Genomic DNA, 20,195 nt, shown 5'->3' with positions numbered 1-20,195 from the left:
TTCTTCCCCTATTGCCCGATCTTCTCCTATTGCCTGATCACTTTTCTCTTTCTAGGCTCTTTTGAAAGTTATTACTGACCCTGCTTCCACTACCACAAAGAACATTAACTATCTTTAAATGGGCTACTGATCTTCAAGTTAAATTTCAAGCTTTTGAAAATGGCAAGTAATGGCAAGAACTTTGTTTAAACGTGCTACGCATTAAGAGGTGAAAAACTCACAAAAGATTTCTAAGCTTTGGGTAAATTGTTCCTGTTGCCAATATAGTGGTCATCCTTAACACCTTATTTTATAGCATCCTGACAATGCACCCAATCAACCAAATCATTTTTTTTCAAGTTCTCTTGCTGATTTTTAGGTAGACATCCAATTATGTGGAGAGCAAGTTAAACTGACTTTATTTAATCTGTTTTTTTGGAGCTGTACTCCTTAAGTAAATCATTACACCTGAGTGGACAGATGCAATTGGGCCAGTGGCAACAACAGGAAACAATTAGATGAGAAGAAGACTTGAACACTGAAAGTACTTGCAAAATGTTTTGAAATTACTCTTAAATACTCATCAAAGATTTCATTCCAAAAATTAATATTGTGTGTTTACCTCTATAGTGATCATACAGTTGTCTTCATTACAACTCAAGGTTTAATCAAATTTCATTATAAAGTATTGAAAGCTATTTTCCTTATAGGTAAGTAGCATCCAAACATGTAAGGGAACATCATTATAAAAAGAAATTATTACAATATCTGTGATATGCAATTTCTTTTGTATCAGGTGCAGAACGCATAGGTCCAAAGGGAAACAGTTGTTTGGATGGTGCTAAAGCTTGCAACCTGAATGATAACTGCAAAAAATTCCGATCGATGTACATCTCGCCCTGCACAGCCCGTGTTTCTGCATCAGAGATCTGCAACCGGAGAAAGTGCCACAGAGCCCTGCGACAATTCTTTGACCGTGTTCCTGCAAAATACACCTATGGCATGCTGTTCTGTTCCTGTCGGGATATGGCTTGCATAGAACGACGACGACAGATGATTGTGCCTATTTGCTCTTACCAGGATGATGAAAAGCCAAATTGCTTGTCTTTGGCTGATATGTGCAAGACAAATTACATCTGCAGGTAAGATACCAGTTGGCAGAGAAGTGATTAATGAGAATGCAGAAAGAAGTTTATAGCTGCTAAAATTGCCAAGATTCTGTTTCAGAATTTCCACCAGGGTATTGGGCAACTGGGAAAACCTGACAACTAGAGCAAAATAATAAAAGTCTGTTTCTTGTTGTTAGTTCCAGTGAAATGGTTGATAACCGAAATGAATTACCTAGAGGTTTGAACCAGACTTAGAGCAAAACGAACTGCAGTCCATGGGAAAAGCTAAAAATTGTACATTGTCCATGAATATTGCAAAATTCTGCTTCACTCTACGGACTTCATTGTAATTTTCACTATGCTCAATTATATATTGCATATATAAACATTACGTAACTGGAATAATATCTCAGCATCTGTGTTTTATGCACCATTAAGAAATAATGGTATAAACTATTTGCTGATAATTTGTTCCTATTTGTGTTCTTTACTACTCTGCTTCTTCACTCAGATGTGTTTTTAAAGCCATTCTGTGAGGAAAGATTTCCTCTGGTTACTATGTGTTTGCAAAATCATAAATGAATTCTTATTGAATGCATTAGTTAGTAGACATAATGACCATAGCAATTATTTCTGTCTTCACTGAATAGCAGGTAATATGCTTCTGTACCAATCCTGTCAAACTCATCTCTGATAAAATAGAGCAGTCTGCAGTTCCTCGATGCTTTGTTTAACAGCTTGAGCAAAAATTGTCAATGAAGGGCAAGTGACATTACATGTTGGTGGAAAATGATGATTAAATCTTTGAGAGGATTAAATTCAACTTTAGCAAGGGTGAAAAAAAAGCTGATAGGAAATTGGCCACCTGTTCTAAATGCAACCCAATTTTTCTGTTCCGTTGGCTGCCAGTGGCATCTGAAACCTACTGGACTGTGGCTCTGGAGTCGCTTTCATCATTAATTCACCATTTCATAGTTTTGAATATCAAAGTAGTTAATAAGATTTTTCATTTATTCTATTGCTGAAGAACACTTGATAATTTACACTCAACAATGTCATTCATGTCTAATATGCTTTGTGATGGAACAATAACATGTGCAATCACTGGTGTGATATTCCACACATGGAAGTTACTGCTGAGCTTCAAAGGACTATCAATAATTCCTTAGTTTTTAAGATTTATTTGCTAGTTTTTTTTCATAAGCAATTAACATGCACTGATCCCCCAGTAAGGTAATCAGGATGATAAATACTGCAATATTTTTGGTGATTGGGTATTACAATGAATTAACATTGGTTGGGACCTTAACCTTCAGCCAGTTTTAATGGATGTAAATCTGCCTGCTTACTGTAAAAATCCTTCGGCAAATACAGTACAACACTAGCCATGTTTTTGTGGGCATGTGTGTATGACACAATACAGCCAAGAATGTGATGCTAAATTTGCAACGTAATATATCGAGATCTCAAAATAGTTGAAATGGGAATTGAAACCATTATGCTAGAGCAATTGAAGGCATTATTTGGACATTGTGACAGCGTGGAAAGCCATTTATTTTGATGTATGCAGTTTTTGTTATGTGCATGATCTGTAAGTGTTTGTCAGTAGTTCAGTGATCAAATAGTGGGAAATCTTGGGCTCCTCAGCTCTGAAGTTGCTTGAATTGTGAGAACAAAATTCAACACTTTAAGAAGGAAATCAAATAGTGCCAGAGATAAGCCGCAGGTCTGGCAGCAACTGAGGAGAGAGAAATAGTGTTAATGTGTGAGTCTAATATACCATTTTATGTTCTGAAGAAGAGCCATATTGGACTTGAAACATGAGAATCCCTACAGTGTGGAAGCAGGTCATTCAGCCCATCAAGTTGACACAGATCCTCCAAAGAGTAGTCCACCTCCCTATCTTCTTCCTGTAATCCTGCATTTCCCATGGCTAACCCACCTAGCCTGCACATCTTTGGATATTATGGGCAATTTAGCATGGCCAATCCACCTAACCTGCGCATCTTTGGACTGTGGGAAGAAATCATAACACCCGGAGGAAACCCATGCAGATGCAGGGCGAATGTGCAAAACTCCACATGGACAGCTGCCCAAGGCTGGAATTGAATCCAGATCACTGGCACTGAGGCAGTGTTGCGAACCACTGAGTCACTGTGCTGCCTTTAACTCTGTCTCTTTCTCCACACATACTCCAAGAGCTACTGAGAATCCCCAACACTTGCTTTTTTTTTTCAGATTTATTTCTGATGTCCACCATTCACAGTACTTTGCTTTTACTGTTTTTGATAAATAGTTAGCAAGGAGTTCACTACCTTAAATGACTCTTTAAAAATGCATAACAAGCACTTTATATCACCTTATATTATTTTAGCCCAGTAAAGGTCCTTTCTCTTACTTAGTTGTCTGCCCAAAAATAGGTTGAATCTATAGTGTGGCGATCTTCACCATGGATTAGGTAAGGAGGCAGGTCCCAAATACAGCCCAACTGGCATGGAGATGATACCCTGTGCTGTTGGCACCAGTCACACACATCAAGCTGACTGAGCTAATCTGCTCCCCAAAGAAGTATTGTAGCATGATGCATTTTTAGATCAGAATTATGGACAGTGATGGCATAGCCATCAATTGTTTTTGCCATTGCATGACAGATAAGGAATCTTCTCCATTGTTACCAGCTGGAATTGGTATTTTTAGGGAGGACTTACAAGTTGATATTTACCTTGTTTGTCTGAATCATGAACACACCCTCTTTGATCATCAAGTACTGAAATGGGATTCAAATCCAGAGCTTCTGGCTCCATGACAAACTTTCTTCAACTCAATAAGGCCTTGAAAGGGTTCAGAAAAGATTTACAAGGATGTTGCCAGGGTTGGAGGCTTTGAGCTATAGGGAGAGGCTGAATAGGCTGGAACTGTTTTCCCTGGAGTGTCACAGGCTGAGGGGTGACTTATAGAGGTTTACAAAATCATGGAAGCATGGATAGGATAAATAGATAAGATATTTTCCCTGGGGTGGGCAAGTCCAGAACTAGAGGGCATAGGTTTAGGATGAGAGAAAAAATTAAAAGGGACCTAAAGGGCAACTTTTTCATGCAGATGGTAATGCGTGTATGGAATGAACTGCCAGAGGATGTGGTGGAGGCTGATACAATTACAACATTTAAAAGGCATCTGAATGGGTATATGAATAGGAAGGATTTGGAGAGATATGGGCTAAGTGCTGGAAATTAGGACTAGATTAGTTTAGGATATCTGGTCAGCATGGATGAGTTGGACCGCAGGGCCTGTTTCCATGCTGTATATCTCTATGACTCTTTGACTGTATGTCCTCCACAACAATGTAAGATTAGGAAATGGGACTTTTGCCTGTCCCATGTATGTAAACATAATTCTGACTGACTTGTTAACATGAGGCTCATTTGAAATAATTTATTGGACACACAGGTAGCATAGAGTCATAGAGTCATAGAAATGTACAGCATGGAAACAGACCCTTCAGTCCAACATGTTCATTCCGGTACCAGATATCCCAACCCAATCTAGTCCCACATGCCAGCACCTGGCCCATATCACTCCAAGTCCTTCCTATTCATATACCCATCCAAATGCCTCTTAAATGTTGCAATTGTACCAGCTTCCACCACTTCTGCTGGCAGCTCATTCCACACACATACCACTCTCTGTGTGAAAAAGTTGCCCCATAGGTCTCTTTTTTAACCTTCCCCTCTCAACCTAAACCGATGCCCTCTAGTTCTGAACTCCCTGACCCCAGCAAAAAGACTTTGCCTATTTACCCTATCCATGCCCCTCATAATTTTGTAAACCTTTATAAGGTCACCCCTCAGCCTCCAACACTCCAGGGATAATAGCCCAAGCCTGTTAAGCCTCTCCTTATAGGTCAAATCCTCCAACCCTAGGACATGCTTATAAATCTTTTCTGAACTCTTTGAAGTTTCACAACATCTTTCCAATAGAAAGGAGACCAGAATTGCATGCAATATTCCATCAGTGGCCTAACCAATGTCCTGTGCAGCCGCAACATGACCTCCCAACTCCTGTACTCAATATTCTGACCAATCTAGGAAAGCATACCAAACGCCTTCTTCACTATCATATCTACCTGCAACTCCATTTTCAAGGAGCTATGAACCTGCACTCCAAGGTCTCTTTGTTCAGCAACACTCCCTCCCACCTTATCATTAAGCGTATAAGTCCTGCTAAGATTTGCTTTCCCAAAATGCAGCACCTCACATTTTTCTGAATTAAACTCCACCTGCCACTTCTCAGCCCATTGGCCCATCTGGTCCAGATCCTGTTGTAATCTGAGGTAACCTTCTTCACTGTCCACTACACCTCCAATTTTGATGTAATCTGCAAACTTACTAACTGTACCTCTTATGCTCACGTCCAAATCATTTATGTAAATGACAAAAAATAGAGCACCCAGTACCGATCCTTGTGGAACTCCACTGGTCACAGGCCTCCAGTCTTAAAAACAACCCTCCACCACCACCCTCTGTCTTCTACCTTTGAGCCAGTTCTGTATCCAAATGGCTAGTTCTCCCTGTGTTCCATGAGATCTAAACTTGCTAATCAGTTTCCCATGGGGAACCTTGTCGAATGCCTTACTGAAGTCCATATAGATCACATCTACTGCTCTGCTCTCATCAATCATCTTTGTTACTTCTTCAAAAAACTCAATCAAGTTTGTGAGACATGATTTCCCATGCACAAAGCCATGTTGATTATCCCTAATCAGTCCTTGCCTTTCCAAATACATGTATATCCTGTCCCTCAGGATTCCCTCCAACAACTTGCCCACCACCGACATCAGGCTCACCAGTCTATAGTTCCCTGCCTTGACCTTACCACCCTTCTTAAACAGTGGCACCACATTGGCCAACCTCCAGTCTTTCAGCACCTCACCTGTGACTATCGATGTCCTATAAGGGTCAGTTAATTTCAATTATTCAAATGCAGTAACAAAAAATACTTGTCATAATATTAGTTGCAGCCATATCAGTTAATGCTGTTCAAACAATATATCTAAGAAACACATTAGGTGGCATAATTTATTTCATAGGGACATCAGATTGAGGCATCAATACTAAAATGTGAGCAGTTCCTTTTAAAGCATTTCTGGTCTTCTTCCCATTGGGAGGATGCTGTGAAATCTGAAAGGGCCCAGAAAAGATCCACAAGGATGTTGCCAGGATTGGAGGGCATGAGACATAGGGAGAGCTTGAATAAGATGAGGCTGTTTTCCCTGGAGTGTCGGAGGCTGAGGGGCGATCCCACAGAGGCCCATAAAGCCATGAGGGGCAAGAATAGGATAAACAGACAAAGTCCCCTCCCTGGGGCAGAGTTATCCAGAACTAGAGGACACAGATTAAACTTGAGGTGAAGGAAAGAAATTGTTCCAGCAAACCTCTAAAGCTTGCAACAGCATTATCTGCTTCACAATAGATCAAACTGCCTTGATGATATATGAAATTCACTGCAGTTAAATTCTCCCCTTGCATGGGCCATGATCAGATTACATCCCAGACAGAGCGAGTCAGAAAAAACAGCTACCCTTGTGAATTGCCATCTCCAGAGACTGGGGTTAAACTACGAAGTCAAACACAACTCTAGAGAACACCTCTGTGCTTCATTATATTTCTTAAATGTTCTAATTATTAAAGTAGATTTCTTGTGGAAAAACTAAAGGATCATAGACAATTGACAACTTCAAAGTCATCCTTCTCAAAATCTGTAGCTTGATCATTTCACAAGATACCACCAAATGTTTTGTGCCATTGTTCACAGTGAGTTATATATTATATTGATTTATAATGATACGAGCATTATTCTAATTCACCACATATTACTCTGCTCTGAGGTGAAGCTGCTATCTTCTTTCGATACTTTTGATACAAATTTAAATTGACAGGTTCAAGAATGAAACAAGATATTTTTATCGGAGTAATAGAAGTTTCCTGTGACAAGGCTCACCTTTTGTCAAGAGTGGTACAATTTGGATACATCTTATTAACAATTGTATACTTTTGGAGACAGTAACAGATATTTTATTGTTTCTGTGAACCAGATTTTGATAGCGTCTCCTTCTCTTGAACTTACGAAATAAAATATCTGACTCTCTTCAACATTCCTATGCCCAGAACAGAACTGAACATTGGATAGAAAATGCTTCTCACTGTGAAATCCCTTAATTATTCTAAATAACTCAGTTATTTAATTCTTCAACTGCCTAAACACAAGAGAATTCAGGTTTATGTGACTATTTACCATAATTCGTCCTGCAATTTAATTTAACTTAATTTAGTCCAGCAATATATATCTTATACTGGCAAATTACTGAAAGATTGACAGACAATATTTTGTTGGAAGTGGAAATGATGGCTAGGTTTCGATTTCTGGATCACCTTTTTATTTAACATACTACTCACATCTATAATTAAAACCTTATTGAGGCTTGCTGGTCTTATCTGTGGGCTGGAGCCAGTGAGAGAACTATGTTGCGTTGTTTCAAGAAGGCCCACCAATCTCAAGCCTATTAGGCTGTGCTGAGGCTATTAGTAGGTCTTTTCCAGGAATCAAGCATCAAGTTTGAAGCTTTGCTCAACAGTGCCATTGCAGAGGCTGTGACTTTTGCCGGAAGGACAGGCACTGGAGTCCCAGTATTGTGGAGTGACCCAGGACAAAGGCATTTGAACAACAGGATTTCATGGGGTATGGAGTGCATGGAGAAGGGTGTAGGGAGGTCAGCAGCAAAGGCAGATGGTGACTGTCAATTGCCACTTCTCTGTTCCCATGGGGTATATTGAGGGACAACTCCCTATAGTCAGAAAGTGACAAGCTGGCGATTTTAATTGTTGCATTATGACAGGCCATCTTGATCTGAGCTAATATCCACCTCCAAGCTCAAAGCCAGAGGATGCAGAAGATCCTGCCAGTATGTAAAATATTAAGAGGAAAAATGCCTTTTAAAGAAATCGGGGCAGCTTGGAAAATTCTGCTGGTTTGGGAAAAAAATGTGAACATGGTACATAAATCTGCAATTACTCTTCTCTGCCCTTTTAGTACATCATTACCTTCGATGTTAAATGCCAGCAGCAAAACTGTTTTATTACTCACTCAGAAATCAGGCACTGCGGTTGCTACCATCAGGAAAATGTAATCTGGAGAAATAAAAGTATTATTTAGTTCACAATTTGAATCTATGGCATTGAACTATATCATATTAAATGCCATACAACTAATGAAAGCTAATACACAAAGTAAAACATAAATATGGGCTAAAAAAAAGAGAGGAGGAATATGGCTTTGAACATTTCTCAGAACTTCCTTTTTATGATGAAATTATATAATCATACGAATCACAGTATTACATCATTTATATAGTCTTTGAAGTTTAAATTGATTAATTTGTTTATTGCACAAAGTCTTCTGATGAACGCCTCTTTATATAACCATTGCTCGTTAACAATAGCTAGATAAGATTGTAACCCATCTCGTTGGTGTGATAGAAAGATTTTCTGGTAATGTTAAAATACACATAAAATCTGATGTTTGTCAGCATATTCTTGACATGAATGTGTATTTTGAAATTTTTACTACTTTACTCATGACAGCTGGTTGCTTAATGACTGATACCAATTTTTGTTGGTCATGTCAAGCTAAAGTTCTCACAACACATATAAAAACTGCCCCCACTGGTTGAATTGAGTTAAAATCTTGGACAACAACAGAAAGAAATTTGTGATTATCACAGTCTATTCCATATATTGTTTACAGAGACCATTTCACATATTCATTCTGCCCTTTCAAAGAATTCCCCAATGAGCAGGGGATCAAAGCAGAATGTATTGAGTTAACCTAAATGCAGTTGATTTGAGTACTGAGTCCATTTGCCATGTAAATAGAACTAATGCAGTCATGTTAGTGTTCCTGACAAGTGACTGTGGAGTCTAACTAAAGATTTGGTCTAAGTAGCACAGCAAATTGCTACTATAGGAATTGAAATGTACATTACTGAGGAACAAAATTATAATTCTATCAGTGTTCTTTGCTGCAATAATAGGACTGAGCTGGGCATAGCGATGAAGCAACTATTTCAACATTTAAAAACATTATTAATTCCTTCATATCATTAGCATGAATGAAATTCAGCATGTGCTTAAACCAGTGTCCAAGACCAACATCATAAATTGGCCCATATCTTAGATTTTTAATGGTGTAATTTGCATAAACTATAAAATGATACAAATGTGCTTTCCTTCATTTTAAATCATACCAAGCACATCAAATATATCCTTTATTTCCATTATTTTAATAGTTTAGAACCTTAGGATAAAAGCACAGCTTAATTAAAAAATATAACTAGTACTGCATTTCAAATAAACTGATTATGTATACTTTTACACATAAACTACAATAATAATTTTGCATGTGCTACTTAAATAATCTAGCACATGTGTTATTTAAAATGTGAAGAGCACTAGGAACATGGGACTCAGTACTGCTTCGCATTTTGATACTCATCTACTGCATAGAGTGAATTAGAATATGCATTTATCACCGTGCCTCACCTCAGGATGACTGCCCATTCACAGCTGGGCTCCTTGGGATCGACCTCAAATTAAGGCAAGTGGTATCCAACAGAGAAATCAAAGCATGAACCAGTTGGAGCTGTTCTGGCTAATTCCTCCTGGTGTATTACAGAGTTATATTGAAATAGATCTGACAGCAAGTCTTTGATTTGAACCTGGAATGGGTTTTAGGCGGGTAAGGAATCTTGTGGATGCGTTCATTGGTTGGACTAGAATTCTGCCCATAGAATTTTAACTTTGGAATGTTATTTGAACTTGATATATGGGGTTTTGTTGGTACACAGTACTTAAAACAGGAATGCACTTTCTCAAGGGAAGTTACATTCATTTAATTGATATTATTGCCTTTCATTCTGGAGCTCATAGTGGAAATGGTGAGGGCAAGGGTACAAGTTCTTTTTCCCAACAAAAGCTGGATAAAAACAAAATTTAATGTCCTCAGGCTTTAAGAGGGAGTGGAGATGGTCATTTCTGCAAGCATTATTCCAGGGCATAGATAAAAATGCAAGAAATACTTCAATGATGTGACAGGAGCAACAAGTTAAGTAAAGCTCTTTTATTTCACACCTTATGTCAAAAACCTCTGGCAACCTGTTCTTGGTCCCTTTGTACAGCACTTCACTCAAGCACACAAAATAATTTCTTCCTTTGCATCACATCCTTCATTATTGCGTAAGTATGCTGCTTGGCCTCTCATTCTTGTCTGATGACTTCTTCCTGAATTGACACTCCAGCCAATTGTTTTCGATGCAACTTCTTGATCTCCTCTTCCTCAGTCTGCTCTCACTTGGCACGAAAGCCAATTGAAGCTCCATGTATGCATTATGTCCTTTCAGTAGTTATTTACTAATTCTTGCCCTCTGTGGGAGAAAACGGTGGAACACAAGACAAGAAAAGTAGAACTGAGGAAGAACACTAAGTGTCATGATCTTCTCCAAGTTGGAGCTATAAGCTTTCAGGATCAGTAGCTTACTATATTGTAGATTTCAAGACCAAGTGCTTTTCTGATAAAAGTATGTGACTATTAATTATAGCCTTACATGAACCTCAAAAAATGCACATTTAGGTATCCTAGCTAGATTAAACTACATTGCTAAGGCTATTACTATTGGGAGAAAGTGAGGATTGTAGATGCTGGAGATCAGAGTCAAAAAATGTAATGCTGGAAAAGCACAGCCGGGCAGTGAGCATTGAGGAGCAGGAGAGTCACCATTTCAAGCATAAGGTCTTCATCAGGAACATGGGGGGAGCTCAAGGGGACTAAGAGATTATTGGAAGAAGGGTGTGGCTGGGGGGGGGAAGGTAGCTAGGAATGCGATAGATGGGGGGTGATGGTGATAGGTTGGAGCAGAAGCTGTAGGGAATAGGTGGGAAGGAAGATGGACAGGTAGGACAGTTCAAGAGAGCGGTGCCAAGTTGGGGGGTTAGATCTGGGATAAGGGAGGAGAGGGGAGATGAGGAAACTGGTGAAATTGACATTGATTCCTTGTGTTTGGAGGGTCCCAAGGCAGAAGATGAGGTGTCCTTCCTCCAGGCATCGGGTGGCTAGGATTTGGCAGTGGAGGAGGCCCAGGACTTGTATGTCCTTGGCGGAGTGGGAGGGGGAGTGAAGTGGTAAGCCACTGATTGGTGCGGTTGATAAGTGAGTGTGTCCCAGATATGTTCTCTGAAACATTCCACAAGTTGACATCCTATCTCCCCAATGTAGAGGAGACCACAATGAAAGCAATGGACACAGTAGATGAGGTGATTGGAGGGGCAGAAAAATGTCTGCCAGATGTTGAAGGATCCTTTAGCGGCTCAGATGGAGGTGAAGGTAAAGGTGTGAGTGCAGGTTTTACACCTTTTGTGGTGCCAGGAGTGGAGGGTGAGTTGGTGGGGGTGTGGACAAAATGTGGGAGTTCCGGAGGGAATGGTCTCTGCGGAATGCAGAATGGAGTGGGGAATGCTATATATATCTAGTGGTGGGGTCTGACTCTAGGTGGCAGAAATGACAGAGGATGATGCATTATTTCCAGAGATTGGTGGGGTAGAAGGTAAGCACCAGAGGGTTCTATCCTTATTGTGGTTGGAGGGGTGGGGTTCAAGGGCAGAAGTGCGGGCAGTGGAGGAGATGTGATAGAGGGCATTGTTGACCATGGGAGGGGAAATTGCAGTCCTTGAAGTATGAGACCATCTGGGATGTTCTGGAGTGGAATTGATTCTCCTGGGAACAGATGCGGCGGAGGCGGAGGAATTGGCAGTAAGGGATGGTATTTTTACAGGAGAGGGGACGGGAGGAGGTGGACTCAAGGTAGCTGTGGAAGTCGGTGGGTTTGAAGTCGATGTCGGTGTTGAGTCAGTCGCCGGAAACGGAAATGGTGAGGTCCAAGAAGGGGAGGGAGGTGTCTGAAATGGTCCAAGTGACTTGAGGTCAGGGTGGGAGGTATTCTGAAGTTGATGAACTGTTCAGCCTCCTTGTGGGAGCACAAGACGGTGCCAACACAGTCATCGATGTAGCAGAGGAAAAGGTAGGGAATGATGCCGGAGTAACTGCGGAAGAAGGACTGTTCCATGTACCTGACAAAGAGGTAGGTATAGCTGGGGCCCATGTGGTGCCTACTATTGCTCAGCTTATCAGTGTCAATCTAATTTTTGTACATTTTCTCTTTCCACTAGGTCCTTCACAACAACAGGGACCTCCATATGAATTTAACTCAGAAGGAAAAAAATCCTTCTATGGAGGTACTCTGATGCACTGCATCATTCCTAAGCACCATCACAGAGATTGGCGCCCTGGGTGGGTTAAAGAATAACAGCCAGAGTCTGCATGTGTTACATGTAGGGAAACTAATCTAATCTAATCTTAATCATTATTATGAGTGAGAGAATGGAAATTTCGAATGAGAGCTTGCCAGGAGCAAAATTCTTCTAACATTGCTGAGGTGTATAGAAATATAGGCATTTTTTAGTCACTCATGGGATGTGGGTATCATCAGCTGGGCCAGCATTCATTATCCATCTCTAGTTCCCCTTGGGTAGGTGGTGGTGAGTGGGCTTCTTGATTCACCGCATTCCGTTTGGAGACTGACTATGAAAGGTGCTTCACACAAGAAGTTGTGCAAGTTACTGAAAGGTATGCCAAAATGTTATAGAGCAATTGTTGAAAATATGGAGGCACTGTCTATGTAAACATTATTATGTCACATACCATCACCACATTGTAATCTACTTTGGAGTGTGTGGCAGGACAATGGGGTCCTCTCACCAGGAAACAATGTTACTAACCTTTGGAGTTTTAGTGGAAGGTCAAGTGGTTGACATGCGAATTCTCTCCACCTCTTTAAAGGGATCAGTGTGTCAAATAGTAGGTGATTTCAAACTATCACTTAGATGTGCTGTGCAGCTTACAACCTTCAGCCTCATGACAGTTAGGTAAGTTAGGCAACTGGAACTTTGGAAACTGCTGTGAAGCATCTGAAGAATCATGGACGTAAGTGGGAAGAGACTAGACAAGGGGGAAAATGTTGAGTCATGATAGGAAAAGATTAATTCCCTGGTGTATGGACAAACTGCAGCAGTAGGTCTACCCAAACAGTCCTGTTTGTGGATTTTTCAGAGGAAGGTAGAAGCCAGCTGTATGGGTTTGGGGCCTGTAAAGTGGTAGGCTGTTGTGGGGGATGGCAGGGGAGGGGCTGGTGGGTGGTGGTAGCTCCCCAGGTGAGATCAGGTTAGTGATGGTCATGGACACAGTCGCTTGATGTTGAAAGTGGAGTCATGGTCTGGGAGCAGTTTATGCCATCTTCCAGAACATTTGTACCCTAGCTACCCTGTCTACTAATGTCTGTCAAAGTTGTAGAGAGTAAGCTGGGTCAAGCTGCTCTGATGATAGTGAAAGGGTTATACTCTTCAGCAGAAACCTCATTGGTTTGAAAACTCTGAAGTCATCAATCACAAACATCTCAAAGGTCTCAATGTAAATAGTTTAGGGTTCTTCTGAAATCTCTTGAAGATAACATTTCAGAAATACTCAGGTTAGTAACCCTTCATTTAAGATTGGGTCTGGGGTTGACAAACTGGTGACAAATAAATTTAATACAATTATTATTAGATTAGATTACTTACAGTGTGAAAACAGGCCCTTCGGCCCAACAAGTCCACACCGACCCTTACCTAACACTACGGGCAATTTAGCATGGCCAATTCACCTGACCCACACATCTGTGGACTGTGGGAGGAAACCGGAGCACCCGGAGGAAACCCACGCAGACACGGGGAGAACGTGCAAACTCCACACAGTCAGTCGCCTGAGGTGGGAATTGAACCCGGGTCTCTCATGGTGTGAGGCAGCACTGTGCCACCGTGCCTCCCACAATGCTCTGCAAAAAGTCATGTTTTGATCATATTTTAATTCACACATGGGATGTGAGCATTGCTGACTAGTCCAGCATTTAATGTCCATCCCAGTATTAATTAGGTAGTTAAGAGTCAGCCAATTTGTGGGCTTCTGAGGTTACATGTAGACCAGACCAAATAAGGATGGTATTAATTAAGCACATGCATTTTCATGATAATTGACAATGATTATATAGCCATTGTTAGGCTAGATTTTCATTCCAGATTTATACTGAATTCAAATTTCACCAGCTGTCCAGGTCGGAAGCAATCCATGCCTCCTGGATATTTTGCTGAGTTTCTGGATTGCTAGACCAGTGACAGTGCCACTACACCACTACCTCTCCATATGATACTTTAGCTTGAGGTTTCTTTTTATATACTGAGTTTGTAGGTTCTGTAACCCAGAAAGAAATTGGCTGGATAGATTCAGTACTTTTTTATGCAACTTTAAGTGTATAACAATGACTGTTAACGCAATATGCCTTTGTGATAGTTGCAAAGGGAACGAGTGAGTCAACAGTCGTACTGCTCTGCTGGCTAATCTCTGAACTCTGACTGCAATACATAGTGATGCTCTCATTCTTCTCTTCACCCCCAACTCCACTTACCTTCTGCCTTCATTGAATTGTCCTTCGTAAGATGAGGATTTTACTTATAACTCTGCTGTCTCCAAAAACAAAGCCCTTACTTGGCTTGAGACAGGATTTCCAACCTATAGTCATCTCACAACCTTCAGAGAGCTGCTGGCCAGCAATACCAAGCAGCAGTCAGGACAAAAATCTGGGACATAAACAGAAAGTGCTGTGGAAATTCAACAGGTCTAACAGCATCTGTAGAGAGAACAACAGAGTGGCGGTTCAAGCCCAGTGAACCTTTATTAATTCTTGGACACCTCAGTTATCTCCCCAGGACCATGAACTCACTATTAAACATCAAGCTACTGTATCCATGATCTTCATTAATCTCATCTCACCTGAGATGTCCTTCCAACAGCCTCCCACCTAATAGGCCCCCAACTCCATACAGCCCACTTATACCTGTTGCCCAAAATCCACAATTGGACTGCCCAGACAAGCTTACTTTTACACCCACTGTTCCTGTCCCAGGGAATTTATCTCTTCCTACCTTGACTTGACTTTTTCTCTGCTTGTCCAGTCCCTTCCCAATTATATCCATGATTCTTCTGATGCCTTACATCCATTTCAAATTTCCAGTTTTCTGGCACCAACCACTTCCCCAAAAAAAGTCTGATGAAGGGTCACTGGACTCAAAACTTGAGAACTTTTTTTCTGTTTAGACCTACTGAGTTCATCCAGCACTTTTATGTTTTTGTTTCAGATTTCCAGCATTTGCAGTTCCTTGTTTTATCTCAGAATTTGGGAACTGCTTGTAGTCTAAGTTCTGGTCTCCATGTATGGAGATATGGAGAGAGGAAATGAGCCCTGGGTGGCTGGGGAAAGGAGATAGGAATCTTGATGAAGAGACCAGGGGCTGACCAAAACAAAAAACCAGCAAGGTCATTTCAGAACCTCAACTGGCCAAGATGTGGTAGCCTGCCTTAGATCTCAGTTGTCACATGTAAAGATTTCCTACAGAACAAGGACAGTCATAAGAGTGTTGAGAAGACCATTCAAGGACTTTCATAGGTGCTCTTCACTTGCAAACCTGCCAACAGGGAGACCGTATAATTTTGATCTATGTGGGTGGTGGGTGAACTGAAAGAACAGAAGAAAAATAGGCTGGAACAAAGAATAGTAACCAGAAACTTAACTGCAGCTAATTGATGTGAATTACATTGAATAAATGCTGATTTTGGTTATGGTATTTCACCCTCCTGTCAATTTTTAAATTTGTCACTTATTAAATCTGCTAGTGTGTATGAGACATTGAGAAAGAATAATAGATCTAGTTAGCCATGTTCCACTCAAATTTCATCACTTGTCAGTTAATTTCTGGGCACATTAACGAAATAATGAACTACCCAAAGTATCCAATCCTTCTGGGTTGTAGGTGATTTATTTGAAGCCATGAGACCTATGAGGAGAAGAAATGCATTAATTAAAGATGTAGTTCTGGGCAGTTGTTATCCTTTGTTTATACGCTGAATTCATTGACCTCTAGATATTAAACATTGGGAATGAACTGATATTTTGGTAGTGATGTAAATTTCTTTCAGTTCAGCAATAATGTTAAAGACTTAATTAATTCTGAGGATTGAATGGTCTTCATAACTTGCAGGTCTTTCAGAATGAAGTGACTATAATTTTTATTCTTTATACTACTGGTTAATTTAAAATCAATAATTCATTTTTATTACACACATAATGATTGATTAGTACAGGCTAGTTATGTGTCATATAGAGCACCAATATATTTCTGCTGCCTTTGTTTTAGCTAATTGGTCCTTGTAGTCCATTTTGATAGATGAGTAATAGTCTAGGCAGTGTGCAATTTTTGACAAATAATTGATGGAAAATAAAACCAGAAGACAGTGGCATAAAAAATTCCATTGGTAGTACTTTACTGTAATGGAGTTGTCTTAATGAAATCCACTCCTTGATTAGGAATAATATTTAATGTGCATTTTCATATTTTTGCTTCAGTGCTGACAAATGGCATTTATAACAATATGAGTAATTTGCATAGTCATTGGTTTAAGTCATTATATCTATTAGACTTGACAACAAAGACACTTTCTGACCCCATTACTAGGGATCATGTCATAGTTACCTTTTTGAATATACCAAACTCAAACTGCAATGAATAATGCAAAAGCTGAGAAACCATTCAGCAAATCATCCACCTTATGAAGAAAGTGATGGTGTAAATGTCTGAATGCTAGTCAAACACATCACCTTGTTAAAAATACATTTCTCCCTGCTGAAGTAAAAAATAACATGCATTTATACAATACATTTAATATAGGAAAACATCTCAAGGTGCTTCTTCGGAGCATTATCAAAAGAAATTTAACACCAAACCACAAAAGGAGATAATACAGCTGGTGAGCAAACATTTGGTCAGATACATAGATTTCAAATTTTTTAAACAAGGAACATGAGATATAGAGATCAAGAGATCTAGTACAGGAATTGCAGAGATTTGGGCTTTGGCAGTTAAGTGGAGTAATTGGGTAGCATGTGGTGAAACTTGGAGGTATATAGCTATCTTGGGTATATGTAAGACTATCATTGTCCATGGAAACAAGACATCCAACGATTAAAATTTGTACATAAAATAACGCTGTTACAATAGCATTATTCTGACAGTGGGTGAGTATAATACATACACAGAAAGTCAAATGTATCAGGTATGTTCAGTTTAGTTTCTTTCTTACTTGGCATTGTATGGTGATTGAAAGCATAGGCATAGTTTTAGACTAGCCCAATTGGTATAGACAAGTGGATTCAGATTAGATGCTCATTTAATATGAATCAACAAATTTAACTTTAAGCTGGATATCCAACCCAACCCTATCCTGTTCCTGTCACATAAGTTAGGGTAATATCAGGTGACAAATACAGTAAGTTATTCTGGATCCCTGGTATATCATAGAAGCTTAGGGCAAGTTACTCTTACAGCCTGCAGAATTGAATAGGGTTAAAAACATAATCCAGTAGTTCTCAACAGCTTCAGGATGGCAAAATAACTTGAGTAATTTTCATTGGACATGCAGGATTAAACATTCCACCTTAGTTTCCAACTGGTCCTGCCCTTTAAAATTGCTACCCAATTTTCTCCACAATTTATGTAGTACCTTTAACAAGACTTTTCACAGGTGCAATACTAAATAGAATTTGAAACCCATTCACAAAATAACCAAAATCTTGGTTGAGGATAAGGTTTCAACAAGCAATTTAACAGAGGAGGGAAGGTACAATGCGGAGATGCTTAATATATTTCTCAAGACAATTGGACCAATATATTTGAAGGCAAACAATAGTTTAATTGCTTTTTGATGGAGGATGGTTTGGAGCATCTGTGTTTATAAATTTTAGCTCCAAGCCATAAAAGAAACGTATTGTCTTCTTTTTCTGTTATACGTTTCTGATGTATTGAAGTGTATCAGATACTCTGAAATCCTTCATATAAATCAATTAATTAGTTCTTAGTTGAACGTTTAACAACAAATAGTTTTCATTTATTTCTGTTATAAAACCTTTATTTAAACCATAAAAGCTAATACTTTATCAATACCTTAGATTTGCTCTATAAGGCTGCCTTTGGGAGCAGTATGATACAATTTATAGAGAGATATGTACTAAAGATGCTGGCCTTGATATTTATGAAAAAAAAAGGATAGAGTGGTAGTGGATAGAATGGTCGCTGAGAGCAATTCCTAGAAATTTTGGAAACACGTAAGTCCACTTTATTATTCTTCCATTCAGTGTCCCTTCCAGCAGCTGGCCAGGTTGACAGGTTGGTGGGTGAGGCTACAGCATGTGGTCTCAATAAGGGGAGTGTTTGTTCCTTAGTCAGACTGGTCATGAAGCAAGGCAAACAGGAGGCATTGAGGCAAGTATCAGCAGAGTAGGGATGGTCAATTGTGAGAAGGGAGATCATAATCAACAGAAGGTATGCTAGCAGATTAGGGGAGGATTCTTAATACTCACAGCTCCAAAACAGTACTGGAAAAGCACGTACTGGCTTGATCTCACTGACCTTCTCTCCCTTTAGCCATCTACTTCCCCAAATCCTAAAATTAAGTTTAAATCATGCTCCTAGCTGCACTACAAGAGCTTGATTTAAATAGTAGAATTAAGTGTCCTGTTCTTGGAAGCAGGAAACTCAAATGCCACCTATAACTGTAAAGATGAAGACAGGCTTATGTTGTATTTGGTTCTGAAAGGGTTGATTGAGTGCATTGCAATGATGTCATGTGGAAGTAGGATCTGTGGGAGGCAGACCCCGAAGCCAAGTCCTCCCAACAATCTTTGAAGTGATGTAGAGCCTATTTTAGTAACCTGTAAAAACTTGGAGAGATATTATAAACTTCATCTTAGTTACTCTTCAAGACTCTTCATGTTAGACTCTTCTTGTGGCACAATGGACCAGATAAACCCTTGAAGAATTCATTCATTTAAAGTCAGACAGATTAGATTAGATTACTTACAGTGTGGAAACAGGCCCTTCGGCCCAACAAGTCCACGCCGACCTGCCGAAGCGCAACCCACCCATACCCCTACCACTACATTTACCCCTTACCTAACACTACGGGCAATTTACCATAGCCAATTCACCTGACCCGCACATCTTTGGATTGTGGGAGGAAACCGGAGCACCCGGAAGAAACCCACGCAGACACGGGGAGAACGTGCAAACTCCACACAGTCAATCGCCTGAGGCGGGAATTGAACCCGGGTCTCTGGCGCTGTGAGGCAGCAGTGCTAACCACTGTGCCACCGTGCCGCCACAGCATGGAAACAGATCCTTCGGTCCAACTCATCCATGTTGACCATATATCCTAAATTATTCTAGTCCCATTTGCAAGCACTTGGCTCATATCCCTCTAAACCCTTCCGATTTATGTACCCATCCAGATGCCTTTTAAATGTAGCTATAACAGCTCATTCCATAATTAAAGGATACGGATAGCAGTGCACTCACTAGTACGCACACAGCGGTGTTGGGGTCATGATGTTTATTTCTTAAACATCGACCCCACTCATGCTACAATGGGGGAGGGTGGCTAATATCAGTATCACAGGGAATATTTTTGAAAGATGTTTCTGTATTCGAGAGCAATCATTGTTGTAAATATATTAATGAGAAGTGCATCTTTACAGAAAGTGTTTTTCAATAACACTTTTAAGAAATTATATTTGCAGCGCTCATTGTTATTGCACCAGTACAAAAAGCTTCTCTTGTTTTCATGCTAATGCGATAATGTAATAATTTTCCTTATTTGATCTCTTCACAGGTCACGGCTTGCAGATTTCATTACAAACTGTCAGCCGGAACCTCGTTCTGTAAGTGGCTGCTTAAAGCAGAACTATGCAGCCTGTTTACTTGCTTACTCTGGACTCATAGGTAAGCTTTAGTAAAGAGGACACACTTCCTTACGTTATGTACAATTGTGTGGAATTTATGCAAAGAAACAACTATTTGTCTCACC

The 20,195-nt window shown here is 40.0% G+C and overlaps 1 protein-coding gene across 1 annotated transcript in view; it reads left to right on the top strand.

Moving 5' to 3' along the window:
• gfra1b (gdnf family receptor alpha 1b) overlaps positions 1-20,195 on the top strand; it is a 196,798-nt gene that overhangs the window by 163,228 nt on the left and 13,375 nt on the right. Inside the window, exons 4-5 of the mRNA XM_060842446.1 lie at positions 776-1,121; positions 20,001-20,110. Coding sequence (XP_060698429.1) covers positions 776-1,121; positions 20,001-20,110 — 456 coding nt within the window. The remainder of the gene's footprint in view (positions 1-775; positions 1,122-20,000; positions 20,111-20,195) is intronic.

This window comes from Hemiscyllium ocellatum, chromosome 22 (genome assembly GCF_020745735.1).
Source record: "Hemiscyllium ocellatum isolate sHemOce1 chromosome 22, sHemOce1.pat.X.cur, whole genome shotgun sequence".
Taxonomy (NCBI): Eukaryota; Metazoa; Chordata; class Chondrichthyes; order Orectolobiformes; family Hemiscylliidae; genus Hemiscyllium; species Hemiscyllium ocellatum.
This window is presented reverse-complemented; position numbering and strand designations above follow the sequence as displayed.